The 13,912-nt window shown below is 45.0% G+C and overlaps 7 protein-coding genes across 7 annotated transcripts; 3 read left to right on the forward strand and 4 right to left on the reverse strand.

The window, feature by feature from the left end:
• Window positions 1-118: 118 nt before the first annotated feature.
• V1514DRAFT_335690 (ribosomal protein S5 domain 2-type protein) lies at window positions 119-1,877 on the forward strand. Its single transcript, XM_066928446.1, has one exon. The coding sequence runs from the start codon at window positions 254-256 to the stop codon at window positions 1,814-1,816; it is 1,563 nt and encodes a 520-aa protein (XP_066781689.1). The 5' UTR covers window positions 119-253; the 3' UTR covers window positions 1,817-1,877.
• Window positions 1,878-1,984: 107 nt separating this feature from the next.
• Window positions 1,985-3,652, forward strand: V1514DRAFT_335694 (P-loop containing nucleoside triphosphate hydrolase protein). Its single transcript, XM_066928447.1, has 9 exons — window positions 1,985-2,305; window positions 2,397-2,475; window positions 2,552-2,557; window positions 2,637-2,675; window positions 2,732-2,772; window positions 2,848-2,866; window positions 2,919-3,011; window positions 3,063-3,197; window positions 3,255-3,652. Exons 1-9 carry the CDS (start codon window positions 2,280-2,282, stop codon window positions 3,405-3,407), a joined length of 591 nt encoding a protein of 196 aa, XP_066781690.1. The 5' UTR covers window positions 1,985-2,279; the 3' UTR covers window positions 3,408-3,652.
• Window positions 3,653-4,142: 490 nt separating this feature from the next.
• Window positions 4,143-6,374, reverse strand: V1514DRAFT_335700 (uncharacterized protein). The gene is made up of 2 exons (XM_066928448.1): window positions 5,765-6,374; window positions 4,143-5,696 (listed from the first exon to the last, which is right to left on the reverse strand). The coding sequence occupies exons 1-2, from the start codon at window positions 6,233-6,235 to the stop codon at window positions 4,308-4,310; spliced, it is 1,860 nt and encodes a 619-aa protein (XP_066781691.1). The 5' UTR covers window positions 6,236-6,374; the 3' UTR covers window positions 4,143-4,307.
• A 143-nt stretch (window positions 6,375-6,517) lies between these two features.
• V1514DRAFT_335703 (transcription factor TFIID-domain-containing protein) lies at window positions 6,518-7,895 on the reverse strand. The gene is made up of 3 exons (XM_066928449.1): window positions 7,440-7,895; window positions 6,971-7,363; window positions 6,518-6,907 (listed from the first exon to the last, which is right to left on the reverse strand). Exons 1-3 carry the CDS (start codon window positions 7,779-7,781, stop codon window positions 6,869-6,871), a joined length of 774 nt encoding a protein of 257 aa, XP_066781692.1. The 5' UTR covers window positions 7,782-7,895; the 3' UTR covers window positions 6,518-6,868.
• Window positions 7,711-9,129, reverse strand: V1514DRAFT_158878 (S-adenosyl-L-methionine-dependent methyltransferase). The gene is made up of 2 exons (XM_066924521.1): window positions 8,687-9,129; window positions 7,711-8,631 (listed from the first exon to the last, which is right to left on the reverse strand). Exons 1-2 carry the CDS (start codon window positions 9,092-9,094, stop codon window positions 8,077-8,079), a joined length of 963 nt encoding a protein of 320 aa, XP_066781693.1. The 5' UTR covers window positions 9,095-9,129; the 3' UTR covers window positions 7,711-8,076.
• Window positions 9,130-9,243: 114 nt separating this feature from the next.
• V1514DRAFT_335705 (mRNA export factor) lies at window positions 9,244-11,579 on the forward strand. The gene is made up of 8 exons (XM_066928450.1): window positions 9,244-9,349; window positions 9,413-9,486; window positions 9,541-9,589; window positions 9,645-9,650; window positions 9,718-9,914; window positions 10,475-10,551; window positions 10,619-10,715; window positions 10,776-11,579. The coding sequence occupies exons 1-8, from the start codon at window positions 9,301-9,303 to the stop codon at window positions 11,274-11,276; spliced, it is 1,050 nt and encodes a 349-aa protein (XP_066781694.1). The 5' UTR covers window positions 9,244-9,300; the 3' UTR covers window positions 11,277-11,579.
• A 449-nt stretch (window positions 11,580-12,028) lies between these two features.
• Window positions 12,029-13,737, reverse strand: V1514DRAFT_321735 (uncharacterized protein; the record flags this gene model as incomplete). The annotated part of the gene is made up of 3 exons (XM_066926061.1): window positions 12,029-13,219; window positions 13,290-13,463; window positions 13,594-13,737. 3 exons carry the CDS (start codon window positions 13,735-13,737, stop codon window positions 12,029-12,031), a joined length of 1,509 nt encoding a protein of 502 aa, XP_066781695.1.
• Window positions 13,738-13,912: the final 175 nt, after the last annotated feature.

Genomic DNA, 13,912 nt, shown 5'->3' on the forward strand with positions numbered 1-13,912 from the left:
CTAAACAATTACATAATAGAGCCGATGGATGACCGTGCGGCGCCAGCGCTTAATATTCACAAGCAAGCAATAAGCGCAAGCGCGTGGCGTTTTTTTTTGCGCCCCCGCGTAGATATATTATATATATATATATATATTTTTAAATATATACATATATATATCCAAGATCCTCCTCCCGATTGCTGTCGCTGGTTTGGAATGGGATTTCAATTTTGGCTTACCGTTACTGTTTTGAATTTGGGTTGATCTCGTCATGACTGTCGATGTGGTTCCGGAAGTCACGTCATTGGATGACGTGTACGCCACGATCGATCAATCAGATCGCTACCGTCGCTTGTTTGACCTGTTTGCTACCAGGTTCGGCGGGGAAAAGCCTGATTTCGTAGCCCGATCGCCCGGCAGGGTTAACTTGATTGGCGAGCACATTGATTACTGTTATTTTGCCGTGTTGCCGATGGCGGTCGAAAACGACATTGTCATGCTTGTCCGGGTCACCGGCGCCAACAACAGCAAGGTCGAGTTGACGAATTCGGATTCCAGATTTGCTGATGCCGTGTTTGAGATTGCTCAGGATGGATCGCCGGTTGAGATTGACAAGACGCAGAATTCGTGGGTAAACTACTTTAAATGTGGCTTCCTGGTTGCTCAACAGGCCCTGCTGCGGCAACAGCAGCAGCAGGAATCATCATTAAGGCCTGCAGTGGTTGGCCTGCAGGTGCTTGTTGACGGAACCGTACCGGCTGCGAGCGGCTTATCATCATCAGCAGCGTTCGTGTGCTCGGCCGCACTGGCCACGTTACGATCGAACCGCCAGTCCGACGCCGTGACGAAGCATGAACTAACCAAGCTGGCCATTGTGTCGGAACAACACGTTGGCGTGTTTTCAGGTGGCATGGATCAATCGGCTTCCGTGTTTGGACAACGTGATCATGCGTTGTACGTCCAATTCCGTCCTGAACTCAAATGCACGCCGTTCCGGTTCCCGGACACAGACCCCGGGTTGACATTTTTGATTGCAAACTCGTTAGTGACCGCAAACAAGCATTTAACCGCTCCGGTGAATTACAACTTGCGCGTGGTCGAGGTCGCGATCGCGGCTGAAGTGTTGGCGCGCAAGTTCGGCGTCGACCTGGTGCAGGACGGCGGCATTGGCACCGGCACGTTGCGTGGGTTTTTGGATGCATACTACGACAAGGTTAAGAACGCGCAAGCTTGGGATGGCAATGACACGAACCAGGGCCGCGAACGGTTGCGGGTCATGCAAGCCCTGGTGGATGAAGTGTTTACGCGCAGGGAGGGCTACACCACGGAACAGGCAGCCGAGTTGCTGGGTACGACGGTCGAAAAACTGACCGACCGGTTTTTGACCAAGACGCCGGTAAGGTACGTCAAGTTGCAACTGCACGGCCGGGCGCATCATGTGTATGCCGAGGCCAGGCGCGTGCTGGATTACCTTTCCTTGCTGCTGGCGCCGCCGCAATCGTCGGACGACCTGTTTGCAGGCTTGGGTGAGCTCATGAATCAATCGCATCATTCACTGGCCACTGAATTTAACGCGTCATGCGCCGAGCTGGATCAGATCTGTGAGATTGCGCTAGCTCACGGCAGCAAAGGCAGTCGCGTGACTGGCGCCGGGTTCGGTGGCTGCACGGTGCACTTGGTTCCTGCCGACAAGGTCGAAAGGGTGAAAAAAGCATTAGTGGAGGAGTATTACAAGGTCAGGTTTACCGGCATTAGTCAGAAAGAGATTGACGATGCATTGGTCGTGAGCAAGCCCGGCATCGGCAGCTTGATTTACACGGGAGGCCGGCCATGAAGTTTGGTTGTATTGAGTAATAAATTGCATTACGTAAGGAACACAGATTAATAACAAGTTAGTAATAATGTAGATCACGTGCAAAGTTACCCGGCTTTAGGGCTTTAGGGCGGGGAAACTGTGTTGACTCGAGATTTTTGATTTGATTTTGATTGTGCGCCCGAACAAGGAAAGCACAAGGATGCGCATATGCAAATCACACTGTTGTTGACATCGAAACCCACTGAACCGAATCCTTGCCACGACGTGTCAGACAAACCGGCGTTGCTAAACATATTGAAGGTAAAATCAATTTGCGTTTACAAAAACGGCCCATTCCTGATCTTTTGAAGCCTTTGGTTTTTTTTTTTTTGTTGTTGTGTTGACGAGCACAACCATTGTCGAGATAACAACAACAACAACAACAACAACAACAACGAATTACATATAATTGCTTGCGAGTTGAACATTTGGAGTAACTGCAATGGCCAGCCGTGATGTTATAAGAAGGTAAGAGCCAGATCAGCCATCGGTGGTTTTTGTGTTTTGCGTGAATTGATTCCTAATTGAATGAATGCTTGTCGCGCGTGAACAAATATAGGAAACTTGTTATTGTTGGCGATGGTGCTTGCGGCAAGACTTCGCTGCTTAGCGTGTTCACGCTCGGTGAATTTCCAAAGGTAAAATGCATTTGCGTACATGTCGGCGTTTGAACAATCATTATTGACTCATCATTATTTTTTTATTTACTTACAGGAACATGTATGGAATTAAAAACCGATATGCCAAAATTATGGTACCGTATCTCAAGTTGCTAACGAGTTTATGGTGCCGGGTTTAGTTACCGACCGTGTTTGAAACATACGTGACAGATTGCAGAGTATGTACAAATTTTTTATATTGGCCCTGGAGCGCTCACTCATTGGTTTCACAAAGGTTGATGGCAAATCGGTTCAACTTGCGTTATGGGATACCGCGTACGTGTTTACCCTAACTATTCGTCATTTTGATCAGACAAAATATTAACCGGTAATTTTTTTTTTTAAAAATAGCGGACAAGAAGAATACGAGGTTTGTCAAGTTGTTGCATATCATTGCAATCGTGATGTTTATGTTTGTCTAGCGATTGCGACCGTTGTCATATTCAAAAGCGCACGTCATTTTGGTTGCGTTTGCTGTCGATACTCCAGATTCATTAGATAACGTGTCTTCAAAAGTATGATTCAACAAAATTTTAATCCCTGGTTTAAAACTAATTTATTTTTAGTGGATAACTGAAATTAATGAATTATGTCCTGGCATTCCAATAATCTTGGTCGGCTTAAAGAAAGATTTGCGGAATGATCCGCGTGCGATTGAAGAAATGCGGAAACGAAGTCAAAAATTTGTTTCGCCATCTGAAGTACGATATCGATTTAGATGTTGGTTATTTATTGCTTATTTACATGTTTTTTTTTAGGCTGAATATGTTGCTCGGCAAGTTGGGGCCAGAAAATATCTTGAATGTTCGGCATTAACCGGTGAAGGTGTTGATAACGTGTTTGAAGCTGCCACGAGGGCGAGCTTGTTGGTCGATCAACGAGATTCGGCTTCATGTTGTGTTATTTTATAAAAAACCACAAAAAAAAAATACACTTGCGGTTGGGTAAGTTCAATTCGGGTTTTTGCAAGACTTTGATGATGGCTTAATTTTCTTTTGCGATATCATCAACCACATTGTTACATGTGTATATGTATTCGCTTGTTCCCACATGTCAATTCTTTTGTTTTTTTTCTTTTTTTTTAAAGTCAAGTTTGCATCATTCATCGTCATCAAGTCGTTTATTTACTAAACGTTTTTTTTTTTTTTTTTTTTTTCCCTTTTCTTTTCTTTCGTCTTTCCTGTTCGCTCATTCATTCAATCACCTTTTGATGCATTTGGTTCAACACTCATTCTCACATTCATTAACTCACTCATTTGTCACTCACTCATTTCATTTACTCGTTCACTCATTCACTCATTCACTCATTCACTCATTTGTCAGATCACACCATTACGGAAAACTTTTTTTTTTCATTTTTTTTCAATTATTATTAAGGGAGTTTTTTTTGGGGGGTAAAAAATAACTTTTAATTCTTTTTTTTTTTTTTTTTTTTTTTTCATTTTGCATTCCACGTTCATTTTTTTGCAATTATTTATTTTTTTAATGAGGTTATTATTAGTCAATGTTTCATGTTTTTTTATTTTTTGGGAAAGGTTAAAGGAAAGGGGAGCAGGGTTTTAAAAAAGACAACTGGTCAGGTCACTCATTTAATTGTTATTTGTATTTTTTTTTTTTTTGATTCAGAGGTTATTATAGTCATTCTTTTTGTTTTATTGAAAGTTCTTTATTAGATCTTGAATGACGTTGTTCGTTTTTGTAATTTTGATGTGTGGCAGGCAATAATATACATATATATTATATTAATCATTGACGTAAAGACGTATTAATTACTTGTGTTGTACAATTTTTTTTAAAGTCTATCGCATATATTAAACCTTTATTAACAACAACGACGACGACGACGCAGACGGCAACGGTCGGCGAGGCTTGACGGAAACTTGGTAATCGAATTTCGTGCCCGCGAATTGCATGACTTGCGCGTTAATGGCCGGCACGGCACCAAACATGGTTCCGGCGATCGGGAACAACACGTAATCAATCAAGTAATGCCACTGCCTGGCATGTTGCAACTTGCGATCACTAAACCCGATCGTGCCCATCGCTCGTTGCACATGACCAGGCGTAGCCGGCGCGGTCATGGCCTTGATTACGAAATGCCGGCGGCATTTGATCGATGCGGCATGGAACCTGTCGTACAAAATTAGTTGCAACATGACTGCCAAAAAAGCAGCCGTGCGAAGTTGCTTGGTGAGTTGTAACGTGAACCCGGCCCATGGGTGCGCAAACGGTATGAGTAACGGCAAGATCGAGCATGCCATCACGTTGACAAAATAATGCACGGGCAGGAAATGGGCTTCGTAGATGCGATGCAAAAGCACGATCGTGCGAGCGAGCACCCGCCATCGGCATGTGTCGGCTTGGTCGCATGTCACGGTGTTGATTAGCGAGATGGCATGCCTAATGGCGTAGCCGGAATCAACCATGCCCCACATGTGCCGGCACGCCTGCCGAAACCGAGCCTCGTGCGACAGCATCCACCGTTGCACCACGTTCCTTGTCGTCGTTGTCATCTTTAGCTGTTGCTGCTCATGTTCAACATTGCAGTGCGAAGCCGGTACGTACACGGGCACGGTAGTCAACTTGCCGGCAGTCCCGTAGTAACATTTTAAAAACATGTGCAGATCTTCACCGATCGCTTCCGGCCCGCGATCCCAAAACCCGACGTGGCGTGCCAACCGCAATGTGACCGAATACACGGACGTGGGTGTCGTGATCATGGACGAGTCGTACAAGCCGGCGATGCCTGCCGCGGACCATAACATGTCGGCGCACCGCACGACCGGCGAAATCGCATCCGCATTACGGTCGAACACGATCGGCGGTACGAACATGGTCATGCCGTCGTCATCGTGGTCACGGCAGCAGTACGCGGTCACGGCGTCGAAATATGCCGGTAGCAGATGCGAGTCCGCGTCCATCACGGTCACGACCACGACACCGTCCTCGGTTGCCACTACCGCATTGTCTTCATCATGTTGATAATCATCGTCATCGTTGTGGCCACCGCCATACCGGGCTGATGCGATCCTGGCAGCCCATGCCAAGTTTGATGACTTGCCTCGAGCGTCACCGGGCAAATTGGCAGGATGCATCGTGAAACTGACGTACCTAAACAAGCCGCCGGTGCCAAATTCGCAAATCAACTGACTTGCCTTAAAATCGGCTTCAATTTCAGATTCTTCCATGGCAAGATATATCTATGGTAAAAACCCCACGTTAGCCCAAAGGATAATGAAAAAAAAAAAAAAAAAAAAAATTGACTTACGTCGTAATATTTCCTGGCACCAGGATGCGCGCTTAACATTGCCAACGTTTCTCGCAACGTATCTAATGTTTCCTTATAACAAGGAATAATAATGGCATGCACGACCGGTCGCGGTTGATGGCACCGGTCACTCTCAGGATTTTTGTCATGGCCCACCACTCTGGCGCCGCCGTTCTCGTCGTCGCAATCAAACGCAGTTTCACATGCCGCCCTCAGCAAGGCCCGCGTGCGCTTCCAAGTATTAAACATGCCATAGCAAGCCCTTACGGTGAATCCGGCCACGCAGGCATGACAGGCCAGCGTGACGGCGATAAACAGCCATGAATCATGAGTAAACAGCATGACCGCCAGCACGGCTGCCGTGGTCAACCCGGGACTAACGCCGGTCAAGTACTTATATGCTGTTATGCTGAATTGGCCTGGCAGCATCAGAACGCTCAGCCATGGCCGCCTGATGGCCGCTGGTCTCATGCTAAATGTAGTGTGTATGTATATGTTGTGTCTATCTCAAGATCTGCACGAGCACATTTCTAATATCCACTAATCCACTATTGCAATGAGTAATGACTATAATACGGATCACTGGGCAAATCCGAGTTCGTTTTCGTTTGATTTTTGTTTTTGGGACAGATTTTGGCAAAAAGCTTTCGTTATCTCTGACGGCAGGGTAACTCAGCCACTGAGTCAACGTGGCGGCCACGCGGGCCACTGGCGATAAGCAGCTCCCCAGCCACACCGTGATATGTAAGACGATTTCCTGGTTTGTAACTTACGTAACCATTGCATTGAGTCTAGTTATGTATGTAACACTGCAAGAATACAAGTACTAGAAAACAAATTACAAAAATAAAAATAAAAAAAAAAAAAAGAACCACAAATGCTCCATCCCTATAGTAGTTTAAGCGTCCCAATATATACATGCATGCATGCATGGGAACTTTAGAAAAAAAAAATAAAAAAAAACATAGTGTACACAGCAGCCAGTCTTTTACTGCTAAGTTTATACATATAAAATACATACAAGACGGTATGAAGATGATGCAAATGATGATGTTGTTGTTAGCTGCCTGGCTTTTTTTTTTCGGTTTTCTTACCGCCGACGGCTTATTGCTTTCGGAATTCACTCAATACTGGGTAAATTGCCTAAGAAATTAGTAATCAAAACTATACTCTATCAGGTTTTTTTTTTTTTTTTTTCTAATGTACCTCAAAAGCGGCATAGATTTCCTCCCGCACTTTCGCACCGGTAAGTACAATCTTGCCCGACACAAAGATCAGTAGCACAATTTTTGGCTTGACCATGCGATAAATCAAGCCAGGAAAAAGTTCGGGTTCGTATGACGAGAAGTGACCGTGAGAAAAGGCAAGGCCTTCAAGCCGGATGGGGAACCTGACATCGCATGATCCGACAATGTTTTGGATCTTGAACTCCATAAACTTGGCATTAAAACCAAGCTTCTGAATGATTCGGGCATATTTCCGTGACGCCAGTTTGGAATCATCCTCACTCTTGGCACCGGTAACCACCATCTTTCCAGAAGCAAAGATCAACGCCGTCGTCTTTGGCTCACGAATACGCATAATCACAGCAGCAAAACGCTAACCGGTTAACATTCGCTTCCACCCCTTTTTTTTTTATATATTTTTTCAATTTTTTTGTTGATTATACACATACCTTTGGGTTATATTCCGCATTACGAGCATGAAGGGCAATCGTCTTCAGATCTAGCCTGCACTCGAGGTTCACGGTTGCGACAATGTTCTGCAACGTTGGAATGATGCCGGACACACTGGCAGACGCGCCGGCAGTAGCAGCAGCAGGCGTGGATGGAGCCAGACCCACAGACGGCTTAACATCTTGTGGTTGCTGTTGTTGTTGTTGCTGGTCCCCATTTTGGTGCTGATTGTTCTCTGACGGCGGCGTCAAGTCTGACGGAGCCATGGGAAACGAAAACGATGACGGAGCCACGAAGGCCTTCGCCTGGGCAGCCGTGCGAGGAACAGCCAGAGAATCCATTGAGAAAATCGAGTAAACAAGTTAATGTCACCCTGAGCTTTCTAGCGGCAGTGTTACTAATCAGGGACAGACAATCAAAACGGGGGTAAGGGCAGCAGCGCGGGCGGGGCGAGGGCAAAGCCGGGAAATGCTGTCAATTTATATACATACGGGTTAGGGTAGCGCCGGCGGCCCCGAGCACGCCTCTAAGCCCAAACCGGCGGGCCTGCCGCAGCCCAGGCCGAACCCCAACCCCAACCCGCCCCTGGCAGGGATTACTAACTATGTACAGTACTCATTACTCATCCTCCGGCGTTCACCAAATCAAAAACCTCGGACGCCGGTTGGCAGCCTCTTCGGCCGCCTTGTCGTCCTTTCTGTGCGTGACCACGGTCCAGGTAGTGCCCAGGTGCGACCTGCTCTCAGATTCAATCGCCAGTCCGGCCTGGCGCACAATCTCGCCAATGTCTAGATTCCATCGGCAGCCGAAATGCTCGGCCCGCGCTTTCGCGTTCTTGTCCAGGATGCGGTTGATAAAGTCCCAAGTGCCGCGGCCGTGTTCCAGTAAAATGATCTTGCCTCCGGGCTTTAGCAAGGTTTGCAAGTGGTGCAGAACTCTGATGGGATCCTCGTGCGAGCATAGTCCAAACGTCTCGTATATGGTGTCGTATTTTTTGTCTGCCGGCAATTCCTCCGCCTTGCAGGCAACGAACCGTGCAAACTCGAACTTGGGATATTTTTGTTGGAATTTCCCCTTAGTAATATCCACCATTTTGGATGACGTGTCGGTGAATGTGATTGAGTCAAACTGTGGCAAGTTCAAGTAATTGATGTTCCTGCCAGTCCCGCACGAAACCTCGAGCACGTCTCCCTGTAGGCCTATGTAAGCTCAACAAATACCAGTAAGTGCAACTATGCCATGATACCTTCAATTGCTTCGTCACTCCTTTCCGCCATAGTGACAGCAGCATAAATAGTTCGTCCCGGTTGACAATGTCGTCGTAACCTTCAGCCAGGCCGTCGAAAATTGGCGTCGTGTCGCGTGGTACCGCGTCTTCAAACGTCTCGTTCGTGGCAACACCTTTGGTCAAATACCAGTATGCACCTGCAACAAACACGGCGTATGAACCGGCTGCAAACGACAAAAACTTGCGGCGCCGGATCTTAATCTCCTGCTCTGACAGTCCCAACTCATTGACTTCGTCCTCCTTTGCCGGCTTAACCTGGGCAGCTTGAAATTGACTGGCCAGCGGTGGCCGTGCAGCAAACGACGCTCCCGGTGCATTGAATGTTATCGGATTGACTTTTAATTTTGGTTTTGGAAGCTGTGGCATTTTGGCTGGCCATACATAAATATAAACCAATTCCTGACGACGCAGCCCAAGGAAAAATGGACCCTGGTTGGATTACCCGGCCGGCAACCCTCGGGGTGCCCACTTTTGCTGCCCTTCATCATTCTTTTTCTGACCATATATTTTTATATAATCAAGCACATTCCAAAGCTTTGTTTTTTTTGGGTCATATATTTCTATTTTACGTCATGTCATACTCTGATGTTCGTGCTTATATCCGACCCGTCGGTCGTGATGGTAGGTTTCCTATTGTGTTATGATGTCCTTGGTCATGTCTGATGTTTTTTTTGTCTCATCTAGTCGAGCGTGCCGATGTCGAGGATTATTTCAAGGGATACGGCAGACTGGTTGAAGTCAAGCTTATGAATGGATTTGTGAGTTGATTGTTTTTTAGTTTTATTGATTGAGTGCTGACTGACTGGCTAAAGGGATTCATCGAATTTGAAAACCCTCGCGATGCTCGCGATGCTGTTGATGGTATGTTGAAATCTCAACGTGGCTTGTATTCATAATCTCACATGCATCTTTTTAGAATTTAGTACGACTGTTTAGCTTTTTCGCGCTGTGCTTATTAATTTATTGTGACTGACCTTCATCTGTCATAGATGGCAAAGACTTTTTTGGCGGTCGTTTGACCATCGAGTTTGCCAAGGTTCAGCGTCGTCGTGACGATCGTGATCGTGATCGTGACTCGTTCCGTGAACGTCGTTTCGATGATCGTCGTCCTGGCGGTGACCGTCGCGTCAAACGTGGCGGTTTCAAAATTGTGGCCTCTAATCTCCCATCTGATACCACTTGGCAGGTGAGTTTCTTTCCCGTTTTCCTAACATCAACTTTTGAACTATTTCTTTTCTTTTTTTTTTTTATTTTTTTTGGAGGAGTTTATTCTCTCTTGTAGAACGAATTGCTTCCTGATATAACCTGGGTATAGCAGCGCAGGTCTTCTTTTTATTGTGCATTACTGTATGGTTTTTTTTTTCCTCGCCGCCGCTGTTCCTTCCTTTAATCCATCCATGTATATGCGTTTGGTTTCCTGTTACTTGGGTTGTTCCTCCGCTCTAATTTTTTTTGTTGTACTTGCTCTTCCACCTCGGCGGCTCTTTATATTCCTTTTCTCCGTTGTTTTTTGTTCCCAATCCGTTTTTTATTTGTGGCACAAATAAGGAAGACCACGAGAGATTTTTTTATTAATTCTTTCCAAATGGCGTTTGATTATTCGTGCGTTTCAGGATGCGGAAGTTTTCCTCCACTTCACAGACAGTTCATGATGTATGATTTTAAAGTATTTCTTTATTAACTAATTTGTCCTTTTTTAAACCTCTCGGGGGAGGGGTTTTTTTGGGGAGGACAACACCAATTTAGGATCTGAAAGATTTTGCTCGTCGTGCAGATGTTGAGGTGTCATTTGCTGACGTTTCACGTGACCGAGATGGCACTGGGTATGTCCCATTGTTTTTTTTACTCACTAAGCACATGCATTTGAACGCTTGCTAATAAACGGATAAGTGTTATTGAGGTTGAGAGTGAACGCGATGTTGATACCGTGTTGGACAAGCTTAGCAATGAAGATCTGAGAGGATCTGTCGTGACTCTCAAGGCTGATGTAGGTTTTCAATATTTCTTGAAATATTTTGATTGATTTTCTAACTTCTTTTTTTTTTAGGGCGAAGTTCGTCGTGACACCAGGGACAGATCCCGTTCTCCCTACCGTCGCGATAGATCTCCTCCTCGCAGACGTCGTTACGACGATGATTATCGCCGTCGTGACTATGATGATCGTCGTAGAGGAGGTGATCGTAGCCGTGGTAGCCGTGGAGACAGAGACTCCAGATACCGCGGTGATCGTGGTGACCGTGGTGATCGTAGCGACCGTGGTGATCGTGGTGATCGTGGTGATCGTGGTGACCGTGGTGACCGTGACGACCGTGATGACCGTGATGACCGTGGCGACCGTGGCGACCGCCGTGATGAGAGGGATGACCGTGGCGACCGTGGCGACCGTGGCGACCGCCATGATGAGAGGGATGACCGTGATGAGAGGGATGACCGCGACCGCGACCTCCCTCCTCCTCCTTCACCAGGCGGCAATAACGAACAAGGCAATGACGATTGGACGATTGCTAACGATTGGGAAATCTCGAAAGAGAACGGCCGGGACGAGTAAACCGTATTTAATCAACATTACGTCTGTCTCTGCTTCACATAGTTTTTCTTTTTCTTTATTTTTTCAAGTTAAATATGTTTTTTTTTAAAATTTTTGCGTAGCGTATATTTTTGTTTTTTATTTTGTATTTCTATTAAATTTTTGTACTAACTTAATCCTGAATGCACATTCCTGGGTTAACTTTTTTTTTTTTTTTTTTATTTCTGATCCCAAGTCTCTTGGTCATGTTGACCTGATTGATCATATAGTATATATAGCAACTACTATAGGTTTTAAAATATTAATGGAGTTAGTTAGTTCAAATTTCACTTTGCAAAATGTCTAAAATATGCATTCAAAAAAAAAAAAATTCGTAAAATACAATGCAAAGCTAAAAACAAAATGAATGCTTCAAAAAATCCAGCACTATCGAATCTAAAACATGAAAATTGTTCAAAAAAAATTAAAAAAAAAAATAAAAATAAAGTTGGAGAGTTACATAAATACAAGAAAGCAATAAAAGAAAACAAATAAAAAACAAAAAACAAAGAGTGAAAAGTGAAAAGTGAAAAGTAAACAAAAAAAAAAAACACATGGAAATTGAAATTGTATTGACAAGATAAGAAAAAAAAATAAGGTCAAAAAACAAGGTTGGAAAAATACATTAGAGGTGATTAAAAAAGAAATCGATTCAAAATCTACTTTAAATTTTTTTTTTTTTTTTTAAAAAAAAATTCCAAGATTCCTTCATGGTTTCGAGTAGTCACAAGATTTTACTCTTCAGCCTGGGATTCTTCAACAACTGGTCCTTCAGTCGCCTGTAGTTCTTGTTGTTCTTCCTTTGACTCTGGCTCAGGAGTACCATCAGTAGAATCATCCGTCTTTGAATTTTTCTTTGATGACGCCTTCTTGCGCAAGTTTTCTTCCTTCTTTGAATTTTCCTCCGCATCTTTCTCTAAACGTTCAATCTCAGCCTCAGCCTTTTTAATATTCTCAGTCGTGACCTGGTCCTGATTTTCTTTAAACCATTCAATTTTTTGCTTCAAGCTATCGATCGTGGCTGGAATGTCATCCTTGGATGAAGGCACGCCGATCGTGAGCTTGGCAAGTTGGTCAATAATTGAGATATTCAACGTAAATTTTTCCTTGTCCGGTTGAGCCTGCGTGTTATTGTTATTGCTAAACGATTTATTTTTCTTGCCCTTCTTGCCAACAAAGTACTCTTCCTCAACTTTCTTGGAAATGATCTGAGTACCTTCAGGGATGGCTTCGATCGTGCGCGTAGCTTGCGCAGCAAGATTTGATGACGCACGCACGTAGCCAGAAGTTGGCTTGAACGAAGGGTCAAAATATTGCAACAATGCCTCGGCAGATGCAATATCTTGCTCAAACGCTGGCTCACTAGCGGCTTCAAGTTTCTGGGTGGCACGTTTCTTTCGTTTTTCCTTCTCAAAAGCTTCTCGTTCGGCTTTTTTGCGCTCCCATCGCTTTTGTCGCTCCTCTTGCTCATATTTGCCATACTCCCGCTTTTGTTGATAATAGTCATCCTTAAACTTGCGCAGCAGCTTGTATGCCTCTTCTCTAAGCTTGCTAGCTTCCTCACGCTTCTCCACAAGGCTGGTCCTGTTTTTTTGCACTTCATCAAACTTGGCACGAATAGCATTGATCTCGGCCTGAATGGCTTGGTGCTTGGCCGAAAGTTCCTTGGATTCGGTATCCTCGATCGTGGCACGCAACGCGGTCAGCTTTTCCTTGCTTTCGGTAATGGATTGCTCGCCCTCGTTCACGTTGGCAAACGCCTTGCGCGTCTTTTTCAAAGCAGAAATATCGTTCAAAAGACGTTTTTCATCAACAAGTTTAAGCGTGCCTGAATTCACAGAGGCCTCGAGCTTGTTGACGTACGAATCAAGGGCTTCGACCGACTTAAAGCTAAGCTTCGACTTGCTTGCCTGAATCTCCCTGGCCTGTTCATCGGGTCAGCAATTAAATGAAAACAAAATAAAATAAAATAATCAGCAACATGTTTAGAATTACCTTTCGCTTGATGCCGTCTTCGAGCTGATGGATTTCGTCAAATATTTGTTGGTTAGTAGCACGGATCTCTTGCTGTCGGACGCGAATGCCATGAAGCTGTTCACGGAACTGCTTCAATTGCTCGTTCGCAGCCGAGTCGGCAGACGTGAGCTTCAATTGACTGCTGAAGTAGTTCTTCACAAAAAAAAACGTTAGCTGCGGCTACATTTTTCAATCCTCAAACCTGCCACGTGGCCCAAGCAATTTAAACTATCATGAACCACGTTTTTTTTCCCCAAATACAAAAAAAAAAACTCCTTCGTACCTGCTTCTCATTCTTTGCCTTGAGATCTTTCTCAAGAGCCTCGAGGCCGGCTTCAAAGGCTGCTTGGTCTGGCCTGGTGGGACGCTTCGAAGACCCGGGAGCAGACTGCGCAGGAGTGTCGATGTTGGATGCGGTAGCAGCCATTGTTCAAAAAAAAAAAAGTCGGACCAAGTAATAAACCGAACCGAGTAAACAAGCAGATCGATGCCGAAGAGAATTGAACTTCAGCGACTGTTTTGACCTCGTTTACGGTGGGGGGATTGCAATTGAATTAAAGAAGGGAAGGGGCAAAACTCAACTTTTTTGTGTTCCGCAATGC

The sequence above is a fragment of the Lipomyces japonicus genome, assembly GCF_038497905.1.
Source record: "Lipomyces japonicus strain CBS 7319 unplaced genomic scaffold V1514scaffold_43, whole genome shotgun sequence".
Taxonomy (NCBI): domain Eukaryota; kingdom Fungi; phylum Ascomycota; class Lipomycetes; order Lipomycetales; family Lipomycetaceae; genus Lipomyces; species Lipomyces japonicus.